The 19721-nt window shown below is 46.3% G+C and overlaps 2 protein-coding genes across 5 annotated transcripts; both read right to left on the bottom strand.

Annotated features, from left to right (window-relative positions):
* Positions 1–200: 200 nt before the first annotated feature.
* Positions 201–12121, bottom strand: LOC138801550 (sulfotransferase 1C2-like). Of its 4 annotated transcripts, none has more exons than XM_069984491.1 (8): positions 12033–12121; positions 7367–7539; positions 5358–5483; positions 5166–5263; positions 3752–3878; positions 2339–2433; positions 2078–2258; positions 201–725 (listed from the first exon to the last, which is right to left on the bottom strand). In XM_069984491.1, the coding sequence occupies exons 2-8, from the start codon at positions 7500–7502 to the stop codon at positions 613–615; spliced, it is 876 nt and encodes a 291-aa protein (XP_069840592.1). In that variant the 5' UTR covers positions 7503–7539; positions 12033–12121; the 3' UTR covers positions 201–612. The 4 variants fall into 4 exon arrangements, with proteins under 4 accessions (XP_069840592.1, XP_069840589.1, XP_069840591.1 ...); XM_069984488.1 differs by having other exon boundaries at positions 12009–12099; XM_069984490.1 differs by lacking the exon at positions 12033–12121 and adding an exon at positions 9621–9951.
* LOC138801549 (sulfotransferase 1C1-like) lies at positions 11642–18081 on the bottom strand. Its single transcript, XM_069984487.1, has 8 exons — positions 17981–18081; positions 17629–17801; positions 15634–15759; positions 15461–15558; positions 14910–15036; positions 12569–12663; positions 12309–12489; positions 11642–12161 (listed from the first exon to the last, which is right to left on the bottom strand). Exons 2-8 carry the CDS (start codon positions 17798–17800, stop codon positions 12049–12051), a joined length of 912 nt encoding a protein of 303 aa, XP_069840588.1. The 5' UTR covers position 17801; positions 17981–18081; the 3' UTR covers positions 11642–12048.
* Between the last annotated feature and the right edge of the window lie 1640 nt (positions 18082–19721).

Raw genomic sequence — 19721 nt, 5'->3', positions numbered from 1 at the left:
AAGAAACATTCCAGCAATAAGGTCCGGTTAAAATATTCCAGGCTTGGCAAACAGCCCGGGGCCTATGGTAAAGTTAATCCGCCCCTGAGTACTGACCAGATGTAGGCGGCACCTGTACTGTACTGACCAGACGTAGGCCTGTACCAGTTTGTGCGACATTTTAACCCCTTAACGACAAATGAAGTATCTGATACTGAGACTGTGATCTGCAACTCTTTTATTTCTGCAAACTATATCAACTTTTCGCTCCGTGTTTATGTTGCCAATGAATATGTTTATATAGCCCTGAATATCCATAAACAAATGTACGCAAATGGTATATGCTATGCTTCTCCTTAAAGGAATACCATCATTTAAAGAACACGCTAGGGCACGGCTATGATCAGTGACTCCATCATAGGAATCTGAGGAAGTCGGACAATCATCATCATCGTCAATTATTAGTAGGAGCCATCCCATTCATCCGCTAGATTGGTGATTGACTTTCCTATAGCTAGTGGTGCTGGTGGTGGTGGTGCTGGTGGTGGTGGGGCTGGAGCTGGTGGTGGTGGTGGTGGTGGTGCTGGTGGTTCAGGAATCATTATTCCACCAGCTTCATACACAATACATGTCTCATAGCTCAGTGCGGAAGTGCAGCCCGCTCCCCTCCATCTTCTTCTTGTATACCTCATCAAATATAATATTTTGGGCCACCAAGAAATGATTCTTCCAGTCACCAACTTTACCTGAAAGGAAAATGGTCATAATAAGCACATGCAGTTTGGGGCGCCCCATGGTCGAGGGAGTTGGCGGGTTTCTCTGTCATCTCCATCATCAGGGGTTGGAATGATTAGAGCATGGGTCTCCAAACTGTGGCCCTCCAGCTGTTGCCTGGACAGCTAAAGCTTTGGATTTGGCTGTCCAGGCACTATGGGAAATGTAGTTTTGCTACAGCTGGAGGGCCGCAGTTTGGAGACCCATGGATTTAGAGGATAGACATGATGTTTGTGTCATGTAGTGGAGGACTGGGCTGCCTGACTGAGTGCAGGACACAGGCGGCTTCCTCCAGGGGAGTCAGAAAGTGCAACTGATCTCATCGCACTGTATCAGGAGAGGTGATGTGATTCTATGGAGGGCGGGGAAGTGCTCCTAATGGTCCTACTTGACCGTGGGCTAATTGACAGAAACAGTGCAGAGGAGGAAGGTAAGACACATACTTTCATCCTAGGCGTCTCCTATGCAAAAAGGACATTAATCTAATCTGCTGATAATTCCCCTTTAAAGGGGTAGTGCGGCGCTAAACAATTATTCACTAAATAACACACATTACAAAGTTATCACCCCCTTCCCTGTATTCCCCCCCACCCACGCTAGACCCGGAAGTGTAGTGCTCTATACTCACCTGATCCGTGTCGACCCCCGTCCGCCATCTTGTGACAATGATGTAATCTTCGGGCGGCTGGTCGAACCGCTCCGACTGTCCCTCGTGCCGGCCGCCCTCTGCCGCGTCATCAGCTGCTCAGCCGCGATTGGCTTCCAATACCACAATTCCGATTCCACAGGGCAACTATGAGGAGCTGTCAGCGCTCGTTTGCTCCTTGTTCCCCACTCACTGCCACCACTACCACACGCGGCGGCAGCAAGCGGGTGAGTACAGGGGGGGGCCGTGGGGAGCTGCAGGGGGCTGCCCGGGTGATTGCTAGATTGTCCAGGCAGCCCATAGCATGTAGCAGCGGTCTCCTGCCGCCACTACTTTTCCACGGAGCAAGGCAGCAGATCGTTACTGGAACGATCAGCCGACCGTTGCCTTCTATTACACCACACTACTATTAATCATTCCGTATAATAGGGCCTTAAGCAGGCAGTTCCTGCAGGGCCGCCAGTCACAGGAATCAGCAAAAACTGTTGATGAGTGGGAACAGGGAGGCATGGAGTGGCACTTATGGAGGGTTGTGGTAGGAGTATTTTTTTTACACCACCCCCAGACATATCATTATTATTATTATTTTTTTTTTACCCCAGACAACTTTTCGCATGAGGGGAAGTCTGACCTGTGTCTGTTCTGTCTTGGGACAATGAGGTCATTCTAGAATCTCACCTTTCCTCAAGAAGGGCGAGATGGACTGGTCCATTAAAAAAGAAGGCATAGCACTGTAGTTGGTCATTGGGTTCTCCTTCATGGCGCTGAATGATGTGTGGTGGCAGATGGTATCAAGAATGTCCTCTGTCAGGTTCTTGGCCAGAAATTCAGATATTTTTCTTATTTCTCTTTTTGGGTCCTAGTGACAGAATTCAGAGGGAAAATGTGAGATCTTGAGCTAAGTGTCCATGTACATTATGTAAAGGTCACTGTCCTCACCTCCTTCATGTCCTCGTAGAAGACATAGAGAATCTGGTATTTGTCTTTTGCTTTCCACCATCCAATGACATGGTCAAACCAGCTCCCCCAGGCAACTGAAAGAAGGACATAATTTATTAAGGAGCAACATGGTTAGGTAACAGGAATATGGGGAACAACACTGAAGAATTGCTGAGGATCATGGTAGAAAAGCAGAATAGAATAGTAGAATAGTGAGAAACATGGCTATGGAAGCAGGAACATGATGGAGAAACATTGAGAAACATGGTGAGGTAACAATGTAGAACATAGTGAAGAAATACTGAGAAACATGGTGAGGAAACATTAACGAATATGGTGAAGAAACATTGAGGAAAATAGTGAGAGAACGCTGATAAACATGGTGAGGTAGCACTGATGAACATGGTAGGGAAACTGTACACTGAGGAACATGGTGAAAAAACACTGAGGATTACTGATAAACATGGTGAAAAAACACTGAGGATTACTGAGAAACATGGTGTAAAAACTCTGAGAAACATGGGGAGGAAACACTAAGGGACATGGTAAGGAAATACTTAGGAACATGTTGAGGAAACAGTAAAACATGGTGAGAGGACATTGTAAAACATGGTGAGGAAACACTGAGGAACATGGTGAGGAAACAATAAAACATGGTGAGGAAACACTGAGGAACATGGTGAGAGAATACTGAGAAACATGGTGAGGTAGTACTGATGAACATGGTGGGGAAACACTGAGGAACATGGTGAGGAAAAACCTGAGGATTACAGACAAACATGGTGTGGAAATGTTGTAAAACATGGTGAGGAAACACTGAGGAACATGGTGAAAAAACACTGAGGAACATAGTGAAAGAACGCTGAGAAACATGGTGAGGAAACACTGAGGAACACGGTGAAAACACACTGAGGAACATGGTGAGGAAAATGTAAAACATGGTGAGGAAACATTGTAAAACATGGTGAGGAAACACTGAGAAACATGGTGAAAAAACACTAGGGAACATGGTGAGGAAACTGTAAAACATGGTGAGGAAACACTAAGGAACATGGCGAGGAAACACTGAGGAACACGGTGAGGAAAAACTGAGGAACATGGTGAGAGAAATCTGAGGAACATGGTGAGGAAACACTAAGGAACATGGTAAAGAAAGCCTAAGGAACATAGTGAGGAAACACTGAGGAACATGGTGAGGAAACACTGAGGAACATGGTGAGAAAACACTGAGCAACATGGGGAGAGAACGCTGAGAAACATGGGAGGAAACACTGAGGAACATGGTAAAAACACACTGAGGAACATGGTGAAAAAACACTGAGGAACATGGTGAGAAAACTGTAAAACATGGTGAGGAAACATTGTAAACGTTGAGAAACACTGTGAGGAACATGGTGAGTCCCCTTTTCTTACCATTTCCAGATAAGAATGTGGAGAAGTATTCGTTCCATGTACCAGGATCTGGTAAAGTTTTAGTCATCCTCTGGAAGTGGAAGAAGGAGGCCATGCAGTCTTTGGCGTTCCGAGCAAAGTAAATCACCTGCCAGGAGGGGGGAAAAAAACATCAGAGAGACGGAAAATACATTGTACCGGGAAGACACATTCAGGTAATACCATGACGGTAGGATACAAAAGTCACCACAATCTACAAGCACAGTTTATAAAAGACATCAGTGGAGATTGCCCTCCCTCCCCCCAAAGCAAGTAGAAAGACGTCAGCTATGTGCCCAGTGTGGGGCTTAATCAAGGCCAATTCATGGCTACTTGTCGATTTGTCAATTTATAACTTTGACATTTAAGAAATTTGCATATACAGCCTTAAAGGGGTTGTCCGGCGCTAAAAAATTATTCACAGAATAACACACATTACAAAGTTATACAACTTTGTAATGTATGTTATGTCTGTGAATGGCCCCCTTCCCCGTGTCCCACCACCCCCACCCGTGTACCCGGAAGTGTGGTGCGCTATACTCACCTGTCACGTGCCGACCACGGCTGAGCGGCTGATGACGCGGCCACGTCATCAGCTGCGATTGGCTGAGCACAGTTATGCTCAGCCAATCGCGGCTGAGCTTCGGATGACGCTGCAGAAGGCGGCCGGCACTCGGGAAGATCCGCCGTCCGCCCGAAGAAGACGTCACTGCTGAGGATCGGAGACCGTGGTCGGCACGTGACATGTGAGTATAGCGCACCACACTTCCGGGTACACGGGTGGGGGTGGTGGGACACGGGGAAGGGGGCCATTCACAGACATAACATACATTACAAAGTTGTATAACTTTGTAATGTGTGTTATTCTGTGAATAATTTTTTAGCGCCGGACAACCCCTTTAACAATTAATTGAAAGATTAAGGTTATTTTGCCTATAAATCCAACCCCGAATCCCTCCACCCAGCCCTGATTCCCATCTCAGCCCTAGGATAAATGGTTCTGGTTGGAGACAGAATCTCATGTTGTTTGGAATCTCATTCCTGTCTAGGTCACGTTGACCCTGTAGACGCGCGGAACAAGAACATTTTGAGACACAGAATATCGAAAACAATTGTTAACCCTGCACAACTGTGAGGGAACGGTTACGGCGTCCTGCAGGCTGGATACACAGCTATTGACTATCAACAGGGCAGTATGGATGATGAGAAGAAATAGTAGACAATCACATGGGTGAAGGTCCATTGCCTGGTAGACCACAACCGAGGTGACCATTGTACATATATTGTAGGAATATCTCTTTAAGAATTATCCCTAATATAATTTTAAAAAGGGACCCAGAATTTGAGGAGTTTCCCCTTTAAATCTCAATTTTCATGGTCTCCATAATTTGTTCACCTTAACGTTCTTCTCCCAAAAAGATGGCGGCAAAAGCTGTATTGGAAGGTGCGTTTTTATGATGCGTGGTGACTCCATGGAGTTAGCAACTTCCAGTCCTAAAACATATAAAGATCCGAGAGCAGTCACATATTTGTTGCAGTTTTGTCGTGGTGGGACACCTTCATGTTATAGGCCTGAGGTCTCCATTACCTGACTTCATGTGCTTTAAATGTATGTCTATAAAGGGCACCTTGACAAAGGCCGGGGCCCGCATGCTCCTCTCCACGTCCCCATTTAGCATTATCAGGTCGACGATCTCCCTAAGCCATGAAGTTCCTGCAACAACAAGGTATTAACCTTCACACCTCAACGTTAACATTCTTTCAAGCTTCATTACCCCTTTAACTTTTAAAGGAACATGCAACATTAACATGACCATTACAGTGACAGCTGCTTATGGCTGTCTTTGCACCAACTCCTGGGAATATCACAAGAAATAAATTGAGCCATATTAATCTGTATTGTATCACCCTTTTAAACACTTGACGCAAATTCACGTCCATGTACGTCTTGGGTTGCTGCACCCTAGCACACTTCCATGCACGTGCCACCAACAAGGGACCTATAATCACTCGCCTGGGACATTGATCAGATTGCTGCGATTTATGTATTTGTAAATACAAACCAACTGTAGTGAGACTTGATAGTTATCCATGTTCCCTATTGTTGTATCTGATTGTCGCTCCTCTCCTGTTAGTGTACCTGATTGTCGCTGCTGTTAGTGTACCTGATTGTTGCTCCTGTTAGTGTACCTGATTGATGTGGCTGTCAGTGTACCTGATTGTTGCTGCTGTTAGTGTACCTAATCGTTGTTCCTGTTTGTGTACCTGATTGTTGTGGCTTATTGCCGCTGTTAGTGTACCTTATCTTCACTCCCCTCAGTGTACCTAATCATTGTACCTGATTATTGCTGCTGTTAGTGTACCTGATCTACACTCCCCTCAGTGTACCTAATCGTTGCGCCTGTATGTGTACCTGATTGTTGTGGCTGTTAGTATACCTAATTGTTGCTGCTGTTAGTGTACCTTATCTTCACTCCCCTCAGTGTACCTAATCATTGTACCTGTTAGTGTACCAGATTGATGTGGCTGTCAATGTACCTGATTGTTGCTGCTCTTAGTGTACCTAATCATTCTTCCTGTTAGTGTACCTGATTGTTGTGGCTTATTGCCGCTGTTAGTGTACCTTATCTTCACTCCCCTCAGTGTACCTAATCATTGTACCTGTTAGTGTACCTGATTGATGTGGCTGTCAATGTACCTGATTGTTGCTGCTTAGTGTACCTAATCATTCTTCCTGTAAGTGTACCTGATTATTGCTGCTGTTAGTGTACCTGATCTACACTCCTCTCAGTGTACCTAATCGTTGTGCCTGTAAGTGTACCTGATTGTTGTGGCTGTTAGTATACCTGATTGTTGCTGATGTTAGTGTACCCGATTGTTGCGCCTGTTAATGTACCTAATCGTTGTTCCTGTTAGTGGACCTGATTGTTGTGGCTGTGTACTTGACTGCCACATACTTTACCCAGCTTTCTAAGCCTGCTGAATGGTAAATCTGCTTTACTCTTGTAGGGGCTGTAATGGCAGTCATATTGGTTTCTTCTTACAAGGAACAAAAGAGGATTTCTATTCTCTGTGAACTGGCGCTTTTTTCCCCTCCTTTTGTGCTGTTCTTTTTCAGCTTTATGTTTCGTAATATTGGAGCAGAATTATTTAGCTGTGTCTGTAATGGAGCTGAGGAACCCCGATCCCTGCACACACCATCCCCCTCACTAAACATAGCATTGTGTTCTCAGGATCATTACCTGGACACAGTAAACATCCATATGTCTGCCACAGTACAAAGTGTATCTAAGTCAATCATGTGTGATACTATCTGTTGAGCCATGTATCTAATCTTATGTGTTGTCTGCTGAGCTGCTGTATCTAATCCTACCTGTATGACGTCCTGTGAATACCCTTTTGTAAGGTACATGATGCTGATAAGTTCCCTTCCCGCAGCTACCACTAGGGGGAGCTCACTGTATGCAGATTTATATGGCTCCCATAGTGTTCAGTATTAGATGTGTAAATCCATCTAGTATTGTCGCAGTAGGCGGAGCTATCAGTGTGCGGCCGGAGCCATACAACCACACTGGTGGTGTCAGGAGCGTCACTTACCGGCTTTAGGAAATGTAGCGATCATTATATCGTCTTCTCGTGCCTGAAAGTTGTAGATCTGGTCCCAGATTTCGCAGGTTTCGGCGGGGAGCGGGACGCCCTGGATCTCCCCTAGTGTAACAGTCACGTCCTCCATCTTCTCCGGTATTTCTCTCAATAATTCTTGATCCTTTCTGGAATTATAAAACCTAAGTTTAGTTTTTTGGGCGATTTTGCTTAAAATAAAAAAATCCTTAATAAAATGTTCCTCATCACCCTATAAAAAACTGTTCCACGTTGCCCTATAATAAAACGTTCCTCATCGCACTATAATAAAATGTTCCTCATCGCACTATAATAAAACGTTCCTCATCGCCCTATAATAAAACGTTCCTCATCGCCCTATAATAAAATGTTCCTCATCGCACTATAATAAAACGTTCCTCATCGCCCTATAATAAAACGTTCCCCATCGCCCTATAATAAAATGTTCCTCATCGCCCTATAATAAAACGTTCCTCATCACCCTATAATAAAACGTTCCCCGTCGCCCTATAATAAAACGATCCTCATCGCCCTATAATAAAACGATCCTCATCGCCCTATAATAAAACGTTCCTCTCGCCCTATAATAAAACGTTTCTCGTCGCCCTATAATAAAACGTTCCCCGTCGCCCTATCATAAAACGTTCCTTATCGCCCTAAAATAAAACATTCCTCTCGCCCTATAATAAAACGTTCCTCATCGCCCTATAATAAAACGTTCCTCATCGCCCTATAATAAAACATTCCTCCTCGCCCTATAATAAAACATTGCTCCTCGCCCTATAATAAAACGTTCCTCATCGCCCTATAATAAAACGTTCCTCATCGCCCTATAATAAAACATTCCTCCTCGCCCTATAATAAAACATTCCTCCTCGCCCTATAATAAAACGTTCCTCATCGCCCTATAATAAAATGTTCCTCATCGCCCTATAATAAAACGTTCCTCATCGCCCTTTAATAAAACGTTCCTCATCGCCCTATAATAAAACGTTCCTCATCGCCCTATAATAAAACGTTCCTCATCGCCCTATAATAAAACGTTCCTCATCGCCCTATAATAAAACGTTCCTCATCGCCCTATAATAAAACGTTCCTCATCGCCCTATAATAATAATAAAACGTTCCTCATCGCCCTATAATAATAATAAAACGTTCCTCATCGCCCTGGCACTGAGACAATTTCAGTGTTGTCAGAAGTCTCCATGGTGGCTGCTGTATCATATCTTGCGACATGGAGAGAAGGGAGCTACTGCACATCACACCTATGGCTGATACTAATGCTGCTTGGCTAATTTTTAAAACCAACGTCAGGATGTCGGTATATAATTTGATCAAACCATACTGGCAGAGCGTGGCCAACAAAGCAACCACCCTGGGACAGCACGGCGCGTGGCTCTCACAGCAAATCCAGCCCCCTGCCACCGGGACAAGGGGGGGGAGTAGGGGGTGAGAGCAGCTTTGCAGGTCTGTGCCAACCTGGCTGCGGGGGAAAAGAGCTGCCAGTGCTGTGATAGCCCCTCTGAGGAGTCACACTGTCCCAGGGAAGGTGGGGGAGCTAGCGCTGTGTAGATACGTATATACATACACACATATATACACACACACACACACATATATACACACATCCACACACACATATACACATACATACAAATATATATACATATATATCTATATACGGACATATTTACCTACATGTATACATACATACTTATATATATACAAACATATACTTATATACATACATACACATGTAGCTGGCAGTATACAGATTGTGCTGACACTGCAGTCGGTGTATGGTGACCTGTCAGCACCATATGTCTTACACAGACAGAATACACTCTGTACTGCAGATTCCCTGGGCCCCAGCACTACACCCAACCTGAGGCCTCCATGTCACACAATGGAGACTATAAAGTAGGACGGCATCTCCTTCCTGCAAAAAATGTGTTTTCATATTCTACATACATCATATACACACACTATACACACATACAGACATACACACACACACACATATATATATATACAATACATACATCATATACACACACACACTATACATACACACATATATACGATACATACACCATATAAACTAAGCATACACTATGCATACACACATACAGTGCACATTACATACTTGAACACTCTATATAGATACACACTATCACTTTGCACATATGCGCACACACCCAAAGACAGAAGCAAACAAGCAGTCTCTTACTTTTCTTGCAGAAGCTCCTTAGAGCTCAGGTGCTGACAGGTCTCCCCTTCCTACTCACAGCCAGAACCTTGCTCCCGTGCTGGTTGGGTGGTTACACAGCACAGGGGGTGGGGGCAGGGCTGTACCTTGGTTGGAAGAGGTCTATAAGAGTTCATTCTTTTCAACCAGCAGTGCCCTGTGTTATCAGGAGCAACCAGGCCCCCCTGTGAGGGACGCCTCAGCCGGGCCCCCCCCCTGTGAGTGTGACTCCTCAGCCGGGCCCCCCTGTGAGGGACACCTTAGCAGGGCCCCCCTGTGAGGGACACCTCAGCCGGGCCCCCCTGTGAGGGACACCTCAGCCGGGCCCCCCTGTGAGGGACACCTCAGCCGGGCCGGGCCCCCCGTGTGTCACTCCTCAGGTGCCCCCCCCCCCGTGAGTGACTCCACAGCCGGGCCCCCCGTGAGTGACTTCTCACCTGGGCCCCCTGTGAGTGACTCCACAGCCGGGCCCCCGGTGAGTGACTCCTCAGCCGGGCCCCCCCGTGAGTGACTCCACAGCCGGGCCCCTTAAAGCATAACCGGCAATACTGCCCTGATGGTGGCCCTGCCAACAGTACCTGGCACTCCTACCTAGCAGGAAGTCCACACTCACTAGCTGTATCGGTGGCATTGCTATAGCAGTCGCCTGGCCAGGTCCCCCTTGCAACTTCACTAACTCCTGGTTCCGGGATTCCACGGCCAGTGGTGCTGCAGGATCCCAGTGGGAATTGTGACATGTGAATTGTCTCTTTAAGCATCCCCAGAAGCTGCGGCCGCACAGCTCCTAGGGGTGCACGCTCCCTTAGATCTTCTGCCCACTCACTATAACGCGGGCCGAACAGAATGTACTAGCAGTAACTGTCAGTGTCCTGTTCCTACATTCAATCCCATAAGCTGCCTGCACTTCATGGGACACCAGAGCATGATTTCTCCAGCAGACGCAATGATATAACGTCATCACGCCTGCCGGAGGATCCATCCCCGCAGCCTACAGGCTGGAGCCAGAAGATGGAGAGACCTGCCCACTGCACCACACAGCGCAGATTAGGTGAGTATGATTTTTTTTTTTTTAATTATTGGTGCACAGCAAGGGAAGGTGGGGGGAACACAGCGTGGGGGGCAATATTATTATGAAGGGCACAACATGGGGGGGCATTATTATTATGGTGGGCACAGCATGGGGGCCATTAATATTATGGAGGGCACAGCATGGGGGACTTTATAACTACGAGGGGCACAGCATGGGGTACATCAGTACAACAAGGGGCACAGCTTGGGGGACATCATTACTACGAGGAGCACAGCATAGGTGACATCATGACTACGAGGGGCACAGCATGGGAGACATCCTTACTACGAGGGGCACAGCATGGGGGACATCCTTACTATGAGGGGCACAGCATAGGGAACATCATTACTATAGAGGGCAATATTACTGCGAGGAGCAAGGCCCCCCGTCCTGATATGATACCTGCAGTGATTTACAGGTGACTTCTGTCATTGTAAATTTTAACTTTCCCTTTTCTTCTCCAGTTTCTCCCCTTTGTATACCTTTTAAGTTTTTATCCCCCCCTTTTTGTACCCACACAGTGGTCATGCCCCCATAGTGTCCCACTATCATGTTTCCTATAGTCAAGGGCACCCTGACACACCATTAGCCAGTATACCAGAGGAATTTTTGTAAAACACCAACCTCTTCATCTCTGCACAAACCTGGTGGAGCGTCAGGTGCTTGAGATAAGCCTTAAGTGTCCCTGTGGTGTAACACAAGGCCCAGCTTACCACAGGCCCATGTCACCAGTTATTTCAAAAGGTATATGCCCTGGACTCTGCCCAAGAGTGATAGCGACACCAGGGGGATGCGACTGTGAGCAGGTCTGAAAGGGAAGGGGACTGGCAGTTGCACCCCTTATAATCACCATCATGATGCCAACAAAACTGCCACTTTTGGGTAGAGTTTGCATGGATCCTATGCCTTTTACAATGAAACGAGACTACATTGGTGTAGTGAACAGTATCACTTAGAAAAGGCTTAGATACAAGGCTTAGCAGGCATATTACACATAATAGGCGTGGATACATTCATTTCAGACAGTATCACAAATTGTAGAATTAGATACACCAGCTCAATAGAAACACCATAAGCTTAGATACAGCATACTGGTAGCTATACACTGCTCATGTTCCTTTCTCTGGGGTCTTCTGTGAGGATTATGACCCCGACTCTACTACTTGTGTTGTCACCTGTATCAGATTTTGACGAATGGCTTTGTCGTCAACCCTCCCAGTAGTCAACTAGATCCATCATATGAATGTTTCCCGTACTCTGAAGTTGTTTTTTGGGGGCTTCATTACCCTCCCGCTTCATACCCAATAAAGTAAATATGTCAGTACAGTCATTGTGGTTGTCTCATAGTTCGGTACGGAAGCTCAGCCCGCTCCCCTCCATCTTCTTCTGGTATTCCTCATCAAATATAATATTTTGGGCCACCAAGAAATGATTCTTCCAGTCACCGACTTTGCCTGAAAGAAAAACGTACATGTGGGGGGTCATTGTATCGATGAACCAGATTGCTCAGGATGAACAGAGCTATATGTCCTGTCCCTGAATTAGGGGAGAACATAAAAAAACAGTAAAGGTGGAAACATGAGGACATACTGGTGTCTTACCTTTCCTCATGAAGGGGGAGATTGACTGGTCAAATATAAATGATGGCAGGGCAGTGAAGTTGGCCATTGGGTTGTTCTTCATGGTGTCGAATGATGTGTGGTGGCAGATGGTATCCAGAACCTCATCTGTCAGGTCTTTGCCCAGAAATTTAGATATTTTTCTTATTTCTCTCTTTGGATCCTGAAGACAGAATTTGGGGGAAAATGTGAGATCTTGGGCTGAATGTCCATATACGATATGTGGAGGTCACAGTCCTCACCTCGATCATGTCCTCGTAGAAGATATAGAGAATCTGGTATTTATCTTTTGCTTTCCACCATCCAATAACATGGTCAAACCAGCTCCCCCAAGGAACTGAAAGAAGGACAGAATATTAAGAACAATAAGCTGAGGAAATGAGGAACATTGTAAAAACATTGTAAGTTGAGAAACATGGCGAGAAAATACTGAGAGTTGTGGTGGGAAAGGAACCAAGGAACCTGGTGAGGAAATGAGGAGGAACATAATGAGGAAACACCGAGGGACCATGGTGGGGTAAGGCTGAGAAATTCAGTGAAGGATAGGAATTTGTAAGGATCACAGTGAGGAGATGCTGAGGAACATCAAGGAAAATGGTGATGAAACAGATAGAAAATTAACAGGGACTTTGTAGAGAAACAGTGATGAACATAGTAAAGAAACAGGTTAATGGAGTAAGGCAATGGTAAGGAATCTGGTGAGGAACTGAGCAGGAACATGGTCAGGAAATATGATGGAATATAATGTGAAAATGCTGAGGGACACGAGAAGGAAATAGTGATGAGTAAACACTAAGGGTCACGGTGAGGAAATGGTGAGGGACATGACAAGGAAATGCTAAGAACCATAGTGAGGAAACCATGAGAAACATGCAGAGGAAACCATGAGAAACATGGTGAGCAAATAGTGAGGAACATGGTGAGCAAATAGTGAGGAACATGGTGAGCAAATAGTGAGGAACGTGGTGAGCAAATAGTGAGGAACACGGGGAGCAAATAGTGAGGAACATGGTGAGCAAATAGTGAGGAACATGGTGAGCAAATAGTGAGAAACATGGTGAGCAAATAGTGAGGAACATGGTGAGCAAATAGTGAGGAACATGGTGAGCAAATAGTGAGGAACACGGTGAGCAAATAGTGAGGAACATGGTGAGCAAATAGTGAGGAACACGGGGAGCAAATAGTGAGGAACACGGGGAGCAAATAGTGAGGAACACGGGGAGCAAATAGTGAGAAACATGGTGAGCAAATAGTGAGGAACACGGGGAGCAAATAGTGAGGAACACGGGGAGCAAATAGTGAGAAACATGGTGAGCAAATAGTGAGGAACACGGGGAGCAAATAGTGAGGAACATGGTGAGCAAATAGTGAGAAACATGGGGAGCAAATAGTGAGGAACACGGGGAGCAAATAGTGAGAAACATGGTGAGCAAATAGTGAGGAACATGGTGAGCAAATAGTGAGGAACACGGGGAGCAAATAGTGAGGAACATGGGGAGCAAATAGTGAGGAACACGGGGAGCAAATAGTGAGGAACACGGGGAGCAAATAGTGAGGAACATGGGGAGCAAATAGTGAGGAACATGGTGAGCAAATAGTGAGGAACACGGGGAGCAAATAGTGAGGAACATGGGGAGCAAATAGTGAGGAACACGGGGAGCAAATAGTGAGGAACACGGGGAGCAAATAGTGAGGAACATGGGGAGCAAATAGTGAGGAACATGGGGAGCAAATAGTGAGGAACATGGGGAGCAAATAGTGAGGAACGCGGGGAGCAAATGGTATGAAACTTAATGGGGAAACAGAAATATCTTAAGGAAATACTGAGAAACATTGAGAGGATATGAAGGGGCACATATTAGTGAAATATGAGACATATGGTGAGGAAACAGTGAGAAAATGAAAAGGAACATTATAATGAACCAGTAAGGAACATGAGGAAGACCAAGGTGAATAAACACTGAGAAATATAGTAAGGAAATAGCAAGAGACATCGTGAGGAAATACTGTTGAGGAATCAGTGAGGGACAAGGTGAAGGTGAAGAACATTAAGAACAGCACTTTCTGTGTGGTGATTGACAGGTTGTACACCTGTCTGTTTTTTTTGTTTTTTTTTTTGCTAGCCTTAGCCAGGCTGCAGATGGTTTAGAGTCTAGACTGAGTATTAATGGACAGTTGTCTTCTCCACTTATCTCCCTTCCCTGTCAGTCAGTGATCTGTGTGTTCTGGATTTCAGAGAGCTGGTCCATTCACGCCCTGGACTGGGACTCTGGCATCTCACTTATAGTAAGGAACCGAGGAGGACTATGGGGAAGAAATGCTGAGGAACACGTAAAGGGAACATGGTGAGAAAAAGAGAAGGAACATGTGAATACGAAAACAGATTGAGGAAGTGTCAAAAAAGATGGTGGGGAAATGCTGACAAATAGTGAGGAAATAGTGGGAGATAATGGGGAGGAACGTGGTGGTGTCCAATGAGGAACAATGACGATCATAACAAAAAAAAAAAACAGGGAGGAACATGCAGAGGAAACAATGAGGAACATGGTAAGGAAGGACTCATGTTAAGTCTCTTGTTCTCACTGTTTCCAGCTAAGAAGGTAGAGAAGTATTCCTTCCAGGTCCCAGGGTCCGGCAGACCCTTATTCATCCTCTGGAAGCAGAAGTAGGAGACCATGCAGTCTTTGGCGTTCCGAGCAACGTAAATTACCTGATATAAGGAAAGAATAAAGTAAGTGAACTGTAGACCTGGACAATATATTGTACAAAGAAGACATCTTCAGGTCTTTTCTAAAGGCCATATTAGATGGCCTGACGAGGGGTAGCATCCATGTCCATCCAGGTCCATGATCTCCTGCCGCCTATTTATTCCACAGCTCGATAATCGTCCGGGCAGGGATGCACATCATAAGCATTGTCCCTGCAGCCATGTCTTTATTACACAGGGATATATCTGCAGATAATCACTCCATGTAATAGAGAGATCACATGGGTGGTGGCCCAAGGCAGGTGGCCCCCCCCATTGATCTTCTGTTTTAGGAATACCCCTTTAAGAGTATTGCCTACAATGTTTTCAGACAGAATTGTTAGAATTCAAGGAGTTTCCCTTTAAACCTCAATTTCTTTATGTTCACCTTGACGTTCTTCTCCCAAAAAGATGGCGGCACAAGCTGTATTGGAAGATGAGTTTTTAGAAGACGCGGTGACTCCATAGCGTTAGCGGCGTCCACTCCTAAAACGTATGAAAACAGTCATGTTATCCCCTCTTCACCGCTGCTCATAGTCATAGACCTGAGGTCTCCGTTACCTGATGGCATGGGCTTTGGATTTAAGTCTATGAAGGGCACCTTGACAAAGCACGGGGCCCGCATGCACCTCTCCACGTCCCCGTTCAGCATGATCAGGTCCACAATCTCCTGCATCCACGTGGTTCCTGCAACAACACAAAAATATCCCCTGATCTGAACCACAGTGAGAATTTTTACACCCCATCTGTAATGTTCTATTAAAATGCATTTCTCCTTTAAATCTTACAGGGGCCTGCAGCTATAATTACCTAATTAGTTATAGTGACAACCACTAATGGCCACCTCTTGGGCACGGCATTTAGAAATGTTCATACATAGCAAAACAGCGGCCGTTTTGAGGCACGGTCATGTCACAGAAAGGCTGCTGAGATGTTCAACCCGGCCAATACTGCAGAATTGAACATCACTTTAACTTGGAATTGTAATGCAGGTATAGTCGGGTGTGCCCGCACTCCAATTATCTATAGAATACAATGTAAAGTATGGCTGGGAGCCGTAGTTTACATTTTGTGCAAAGTCTATTTCGTGCTGCCGCTGTTCACTGAATAGCGGCCGCACAAAATAGACATGGCAGTTTTCTGTGCAGCCAGGATTCTATAGGGGTTAATGCGATCGGCTGCTGTAATTAAACAAACATGCAACAATCGCTGTTGTTTATATATAGTGTGAACTTGGCCTTAATCTGTATTGTCCTTTTAAAGGGGAATTCCACTCAAACAAAACATTTGATATGTTGCTGCCCAGGTGAGACTAACAATTCCTTCCATACTTGTTATTATAAATTCAGCCTCCTCCCTCCTCCTTTTTGAGATGGCTCATGTAAACAAGTCCCTGGCCTGCTGTATCTGCAACATTGTAGCTTCTTTGTAATGCTTAGAGGATTATTCTGAGGTCAAGTTGCTAATGAACCCTCACGGCATTACAAAGAAGTTACAAAGTTGCAGATACAGCCTGCCAGGGACTTATTTACAGGGATTGTGTTCTGTCTCCTCTGAATCAATTATTAGGGTATCGTGATCAGAGAGAACCATAGTGAGGGGGGCACATACTTTACTCTGGATTACAAAACTTATGCTATAGGTTTCCTATACTACACTTAGCTTTCCAGGACTCCTGAATGGCAAATCTGCCTCAGGTTATAATATGAGGGTTGATGTGGATCCTACAGAAGCTGGGCAGATGTGGCAGCCATATTGGTTGTCACCCAGCTTTCCTTCATACAATATGGAAGGATTTCTATTACCCAGGGACAGGTCCTGTATTCTCCTCCTTACTCTGACGTGTCACCTGGTAATGAAATCAGATCAGAAATGATTCAGTCATGTTTGTTATGGAGCCGAGGTGACCTCTGACCCTTGAACCTGTCACCCTGAACTCACAATTGCCACACAGGCTCAGTAAATACCAGCATATATAGTACAAACACTCAGCAGCAACAATCACAGCTCTGCTACATCTGACTCAAATTCCAAACATTTCCACCGGACTTCACAGAGCGGAGGTATCTAAACCAGTATCCAATCTTATCATGTGTGATACTGTCTGAAGTGTTGTTTCATATGTAATACTTCCTGCTGAGCTGTTGTATCTAAGACGATCAGGTGATATCGTCTGCCAAAATGCTGTATCTAAGCTCATCAGGTAATACTGTCTGCCAAGATCTAAGCTTATCCTGTGTGATACTGTCTGCAGAGCTGAGGTATCTAACCCCATCATGTGTGATACTGTCCGCTGAGCAGCTGTGTCTAAGCCTGTGTGATACTGACTGCTGGGCTAATGTATCTAGGCCCATCAAGCTTCCCACAGCTGTGACACAGATACAATGGCTACTTGCAGCTGTATACAGCTGTATACTCTTCCTATCAGTCTCCTGATGTATATAAATCCATATCCTATACAGATACATTATAGCTGGACCTAACAGAGAATGCCGCAGTAGGCGGGGCTGTCAGTGTGGGGGCGGGGTCTCAGCTGGTGACAGGAGCGTCACTCACCGGCTTTAGGAAACGTTGAGATCAAAATATCGTCATCTCGGGCCTGAAAGTTGTAGATCTGGTCCCAGATGTCGCAGGAGTTTTCGGGGAGGGGGACGCCCTGGATCTCCCCCATTTTGAAGGTCGTGTTCTTGACCTCCTCCTCTAACTTCTTCACTAATTCTGGATCCATCCTGGAATCATACAGACGGATTTAAGCCTTAACATGTTTTTTTTTTGTGATCACTTTAAATAAAAAAAAAAAATCCCTTTTAAAACGTTTCCCATAGTGCTGGCGCTCGGTGGCGGGAGTCACCATGCCGACCCCCCCTCCCCTCCCCCACCTCTGTCCGTGGTGGATGCTTTATGTTACCTGCCAGTCGCCTCCTGGATCTCCGCTGGTCTCTCTCCTCCGTCCTCTGTTTCTCTCTCACCTTTGTGCTTTTTATTCTTCTCTATCTGTGATTTTTTTTCCGTATCCCTTAATGCCTCCTACTCTAGCCCTGCCCCCACTCCCTAGCCCCGCCCCTCTCCCGGGACGTATAATCTGAGACTTGACCCTGCCCTGTAATTGTATTGAACTTTAATAACCTTTCAGTAATTGTGGAGAATAGAAGGAAATATATTCTGTTGCATTTTACTGCGGTTAGGAATTACTTTAATTTGCTGCAGTTAAAATTGCTTTAAAGGGGTATTCCAGGCAGAAAAAAATATTGTTTTTGTATCAACTGGTGTCAGAAAGTTATATAGATTTGTAAATTACATTTAAAAATCTTAAGTCTTAAAAGTACTTATCAGCTGCTGTATGTCCTGCAGAAAGTGGCGTATTCTCTCCAGTCTGACACAGTGCTCTCTGCTGCCACCTCTGTCCATGTCAGGAACTGTGCAGAGCAGGAGAGGTTTTCTATGGGGATTTGTTACTGCTCTGGACAGCTCCTGACATGGACAGAGGACAAAGTGAGGAAGTGAGAAGTGTGAGAAGGTAAGAAGCAGGTTAAGGATCAGTGTGAGGAATTAAGAGGAAGGTTGAGGAAGTGAGGAGCAGTGTTAGGAGGCGAGGAGCATTGTGGGGAGGTGAGGAGCAGTGTTGGGAGGCGAGGAGCATTGTGGGGAGGCGAGGAGCATTGTAAGAAGGCGAGGAGCAGTGTGGGGAGGTGAGAAGCAGTGTGGGGAGGTGAGGAGCAGTGTGGGGAGGTAAGGAGCAGTGTGGGGAGGTGAGGAGCAGTGTGGGGAGGTGAGGAGCAGTGTGGGGAGGTGAGGAGCAGTGTGAGGAGGTGAGAAGCAGTGTGGGGAGGTGAGGAGCAGTGTGGGGAGGTGAGAAGCGATGTGAGGAGGTGAGGAGCAGTATGGGGAGGTGAGGAGCAGTGTGGGGAGCAGTGTGGTGAGGTGAGGAGCAGTGTGGGGAGGTGAGGAGCATTGTAAGAAGGTGAGGAGCAGTGTGGGGAGGTGAGAAGCAGTGTGGGGAGGTGAGGAGCAGTGTGGGGAGGTAAGGAGCAGTGTGGGGAGGTGAGGAGCAGTGTGGGGAGGTGAGGAGCAGTGTGGGGAGGTGAGGAGCAGTGTGGGGAGGTGAGAAGCAGTGTGGGGAGGTGAGGAGCAGTGTGGGGAGGTGAGGAGCAGTGTGAGGAGGTGAGAAGCAGTGTGGGGAGGTGAGGAGCAGTGTGGGGAGGTGAGAAGCGATGTGAGGAGGTGAGGAGCAGTGTGGGGAGGTGAGGAGCAGTGTGGGGAGCAGTGTGGTGAGGTGAGGAGCAGTGTGAGGAGGTGAGGAGCAGTGTGGGGAGGTGAGGAGCATTGTAAGAAGGTGAGGAGCAGTGTGGGGAGGTGAGGAGCAGTGTGGGGAGGTGAGGAGCAGCGTGGGGAGCAGTGTGGGGAGGTGAGGAGCAGTGTGGGGAGGTGAGAAGCAGTGTGAGGAGCAGTGTGAGGAGGTGAGAAGCAGTGTGGGGAGGTGAGGAGCAGTGTGAGGAGGTGAGAAGCAGTGTGGGGAGGTGAGGAGCAGTGTGGGGAGGTGAGAAGCAGTGTGGGGAGGTGAGGAGCAGTGTGGGGAGGTGAGGAGCAGTGTGGGGAGGTGAGGAGCAGTGTGGGGAGGTGAGAAGCAGTGTGGGGAGGTGAGGAGCAGT

Source organism: Dendropsophus ebraccatus, chromosome 9 (genome assembly GCF_027789765.1).
Source record: "Dendropsophus ebraccatus isolate aDenEbr1 chromosome 9, aDenEbr1.pat, whole genome shotgun sequence".
NCBI lineage: Eukaryota > Metazoa > Chordata > Amphibia > Anura > Hylidae > Dendropsophus > Dendropsophus ebraccatus.
The sequence above is the reverse complement of the archived record's forward strand: the minus strand, read 5'-3'. Positions and strand labels throughout refer to the sequence as shown.

Coding starts and splice junctions, on each gene's coding strand:
- LOC138801550 (XM_069984491.1), bottom strand. CDS start 7,502: ATGGAGGACGTGACTGTTACACTAGGGGAGATCCAGGGCGTCCCGCTC. Junction 5,484..7,366: donor CGCTACATTTCCTAAAGCCG/GTAAGTGACGCT, acceptor TTGTTGTTGCAG/GAACTTCATGGCTTAGGGAG. Junction 2,259..2,338: donor TCTACGAGGACATGAAGGAG/GTGAGGACAGTG, acceptor TTCTGTCACTAG/GACCCAAAAAGAGAAATAAG.
- LOC138801549 (XM_069984487.1), bottom strand. CDS start 17,800: ATGGATCCAGAATTAGTGAAGAAGTTAGAGGAGGAGGTCAAGAACACG. Junction 12,490..12,568: donor TCTACGAGGACATGATCGAG/GTGAGGACTGTG, acceptor TTCTGTCTTCAG/GATCCAAAGAGAGAAATAAG. Junction 12,162..12,308: donor CTCCCCCTTCATGAGGAAAG/GTAAGACACCAG, acceptor TTTTTCTTTCAG/GCAAAGTCGGTGACTGGAAG.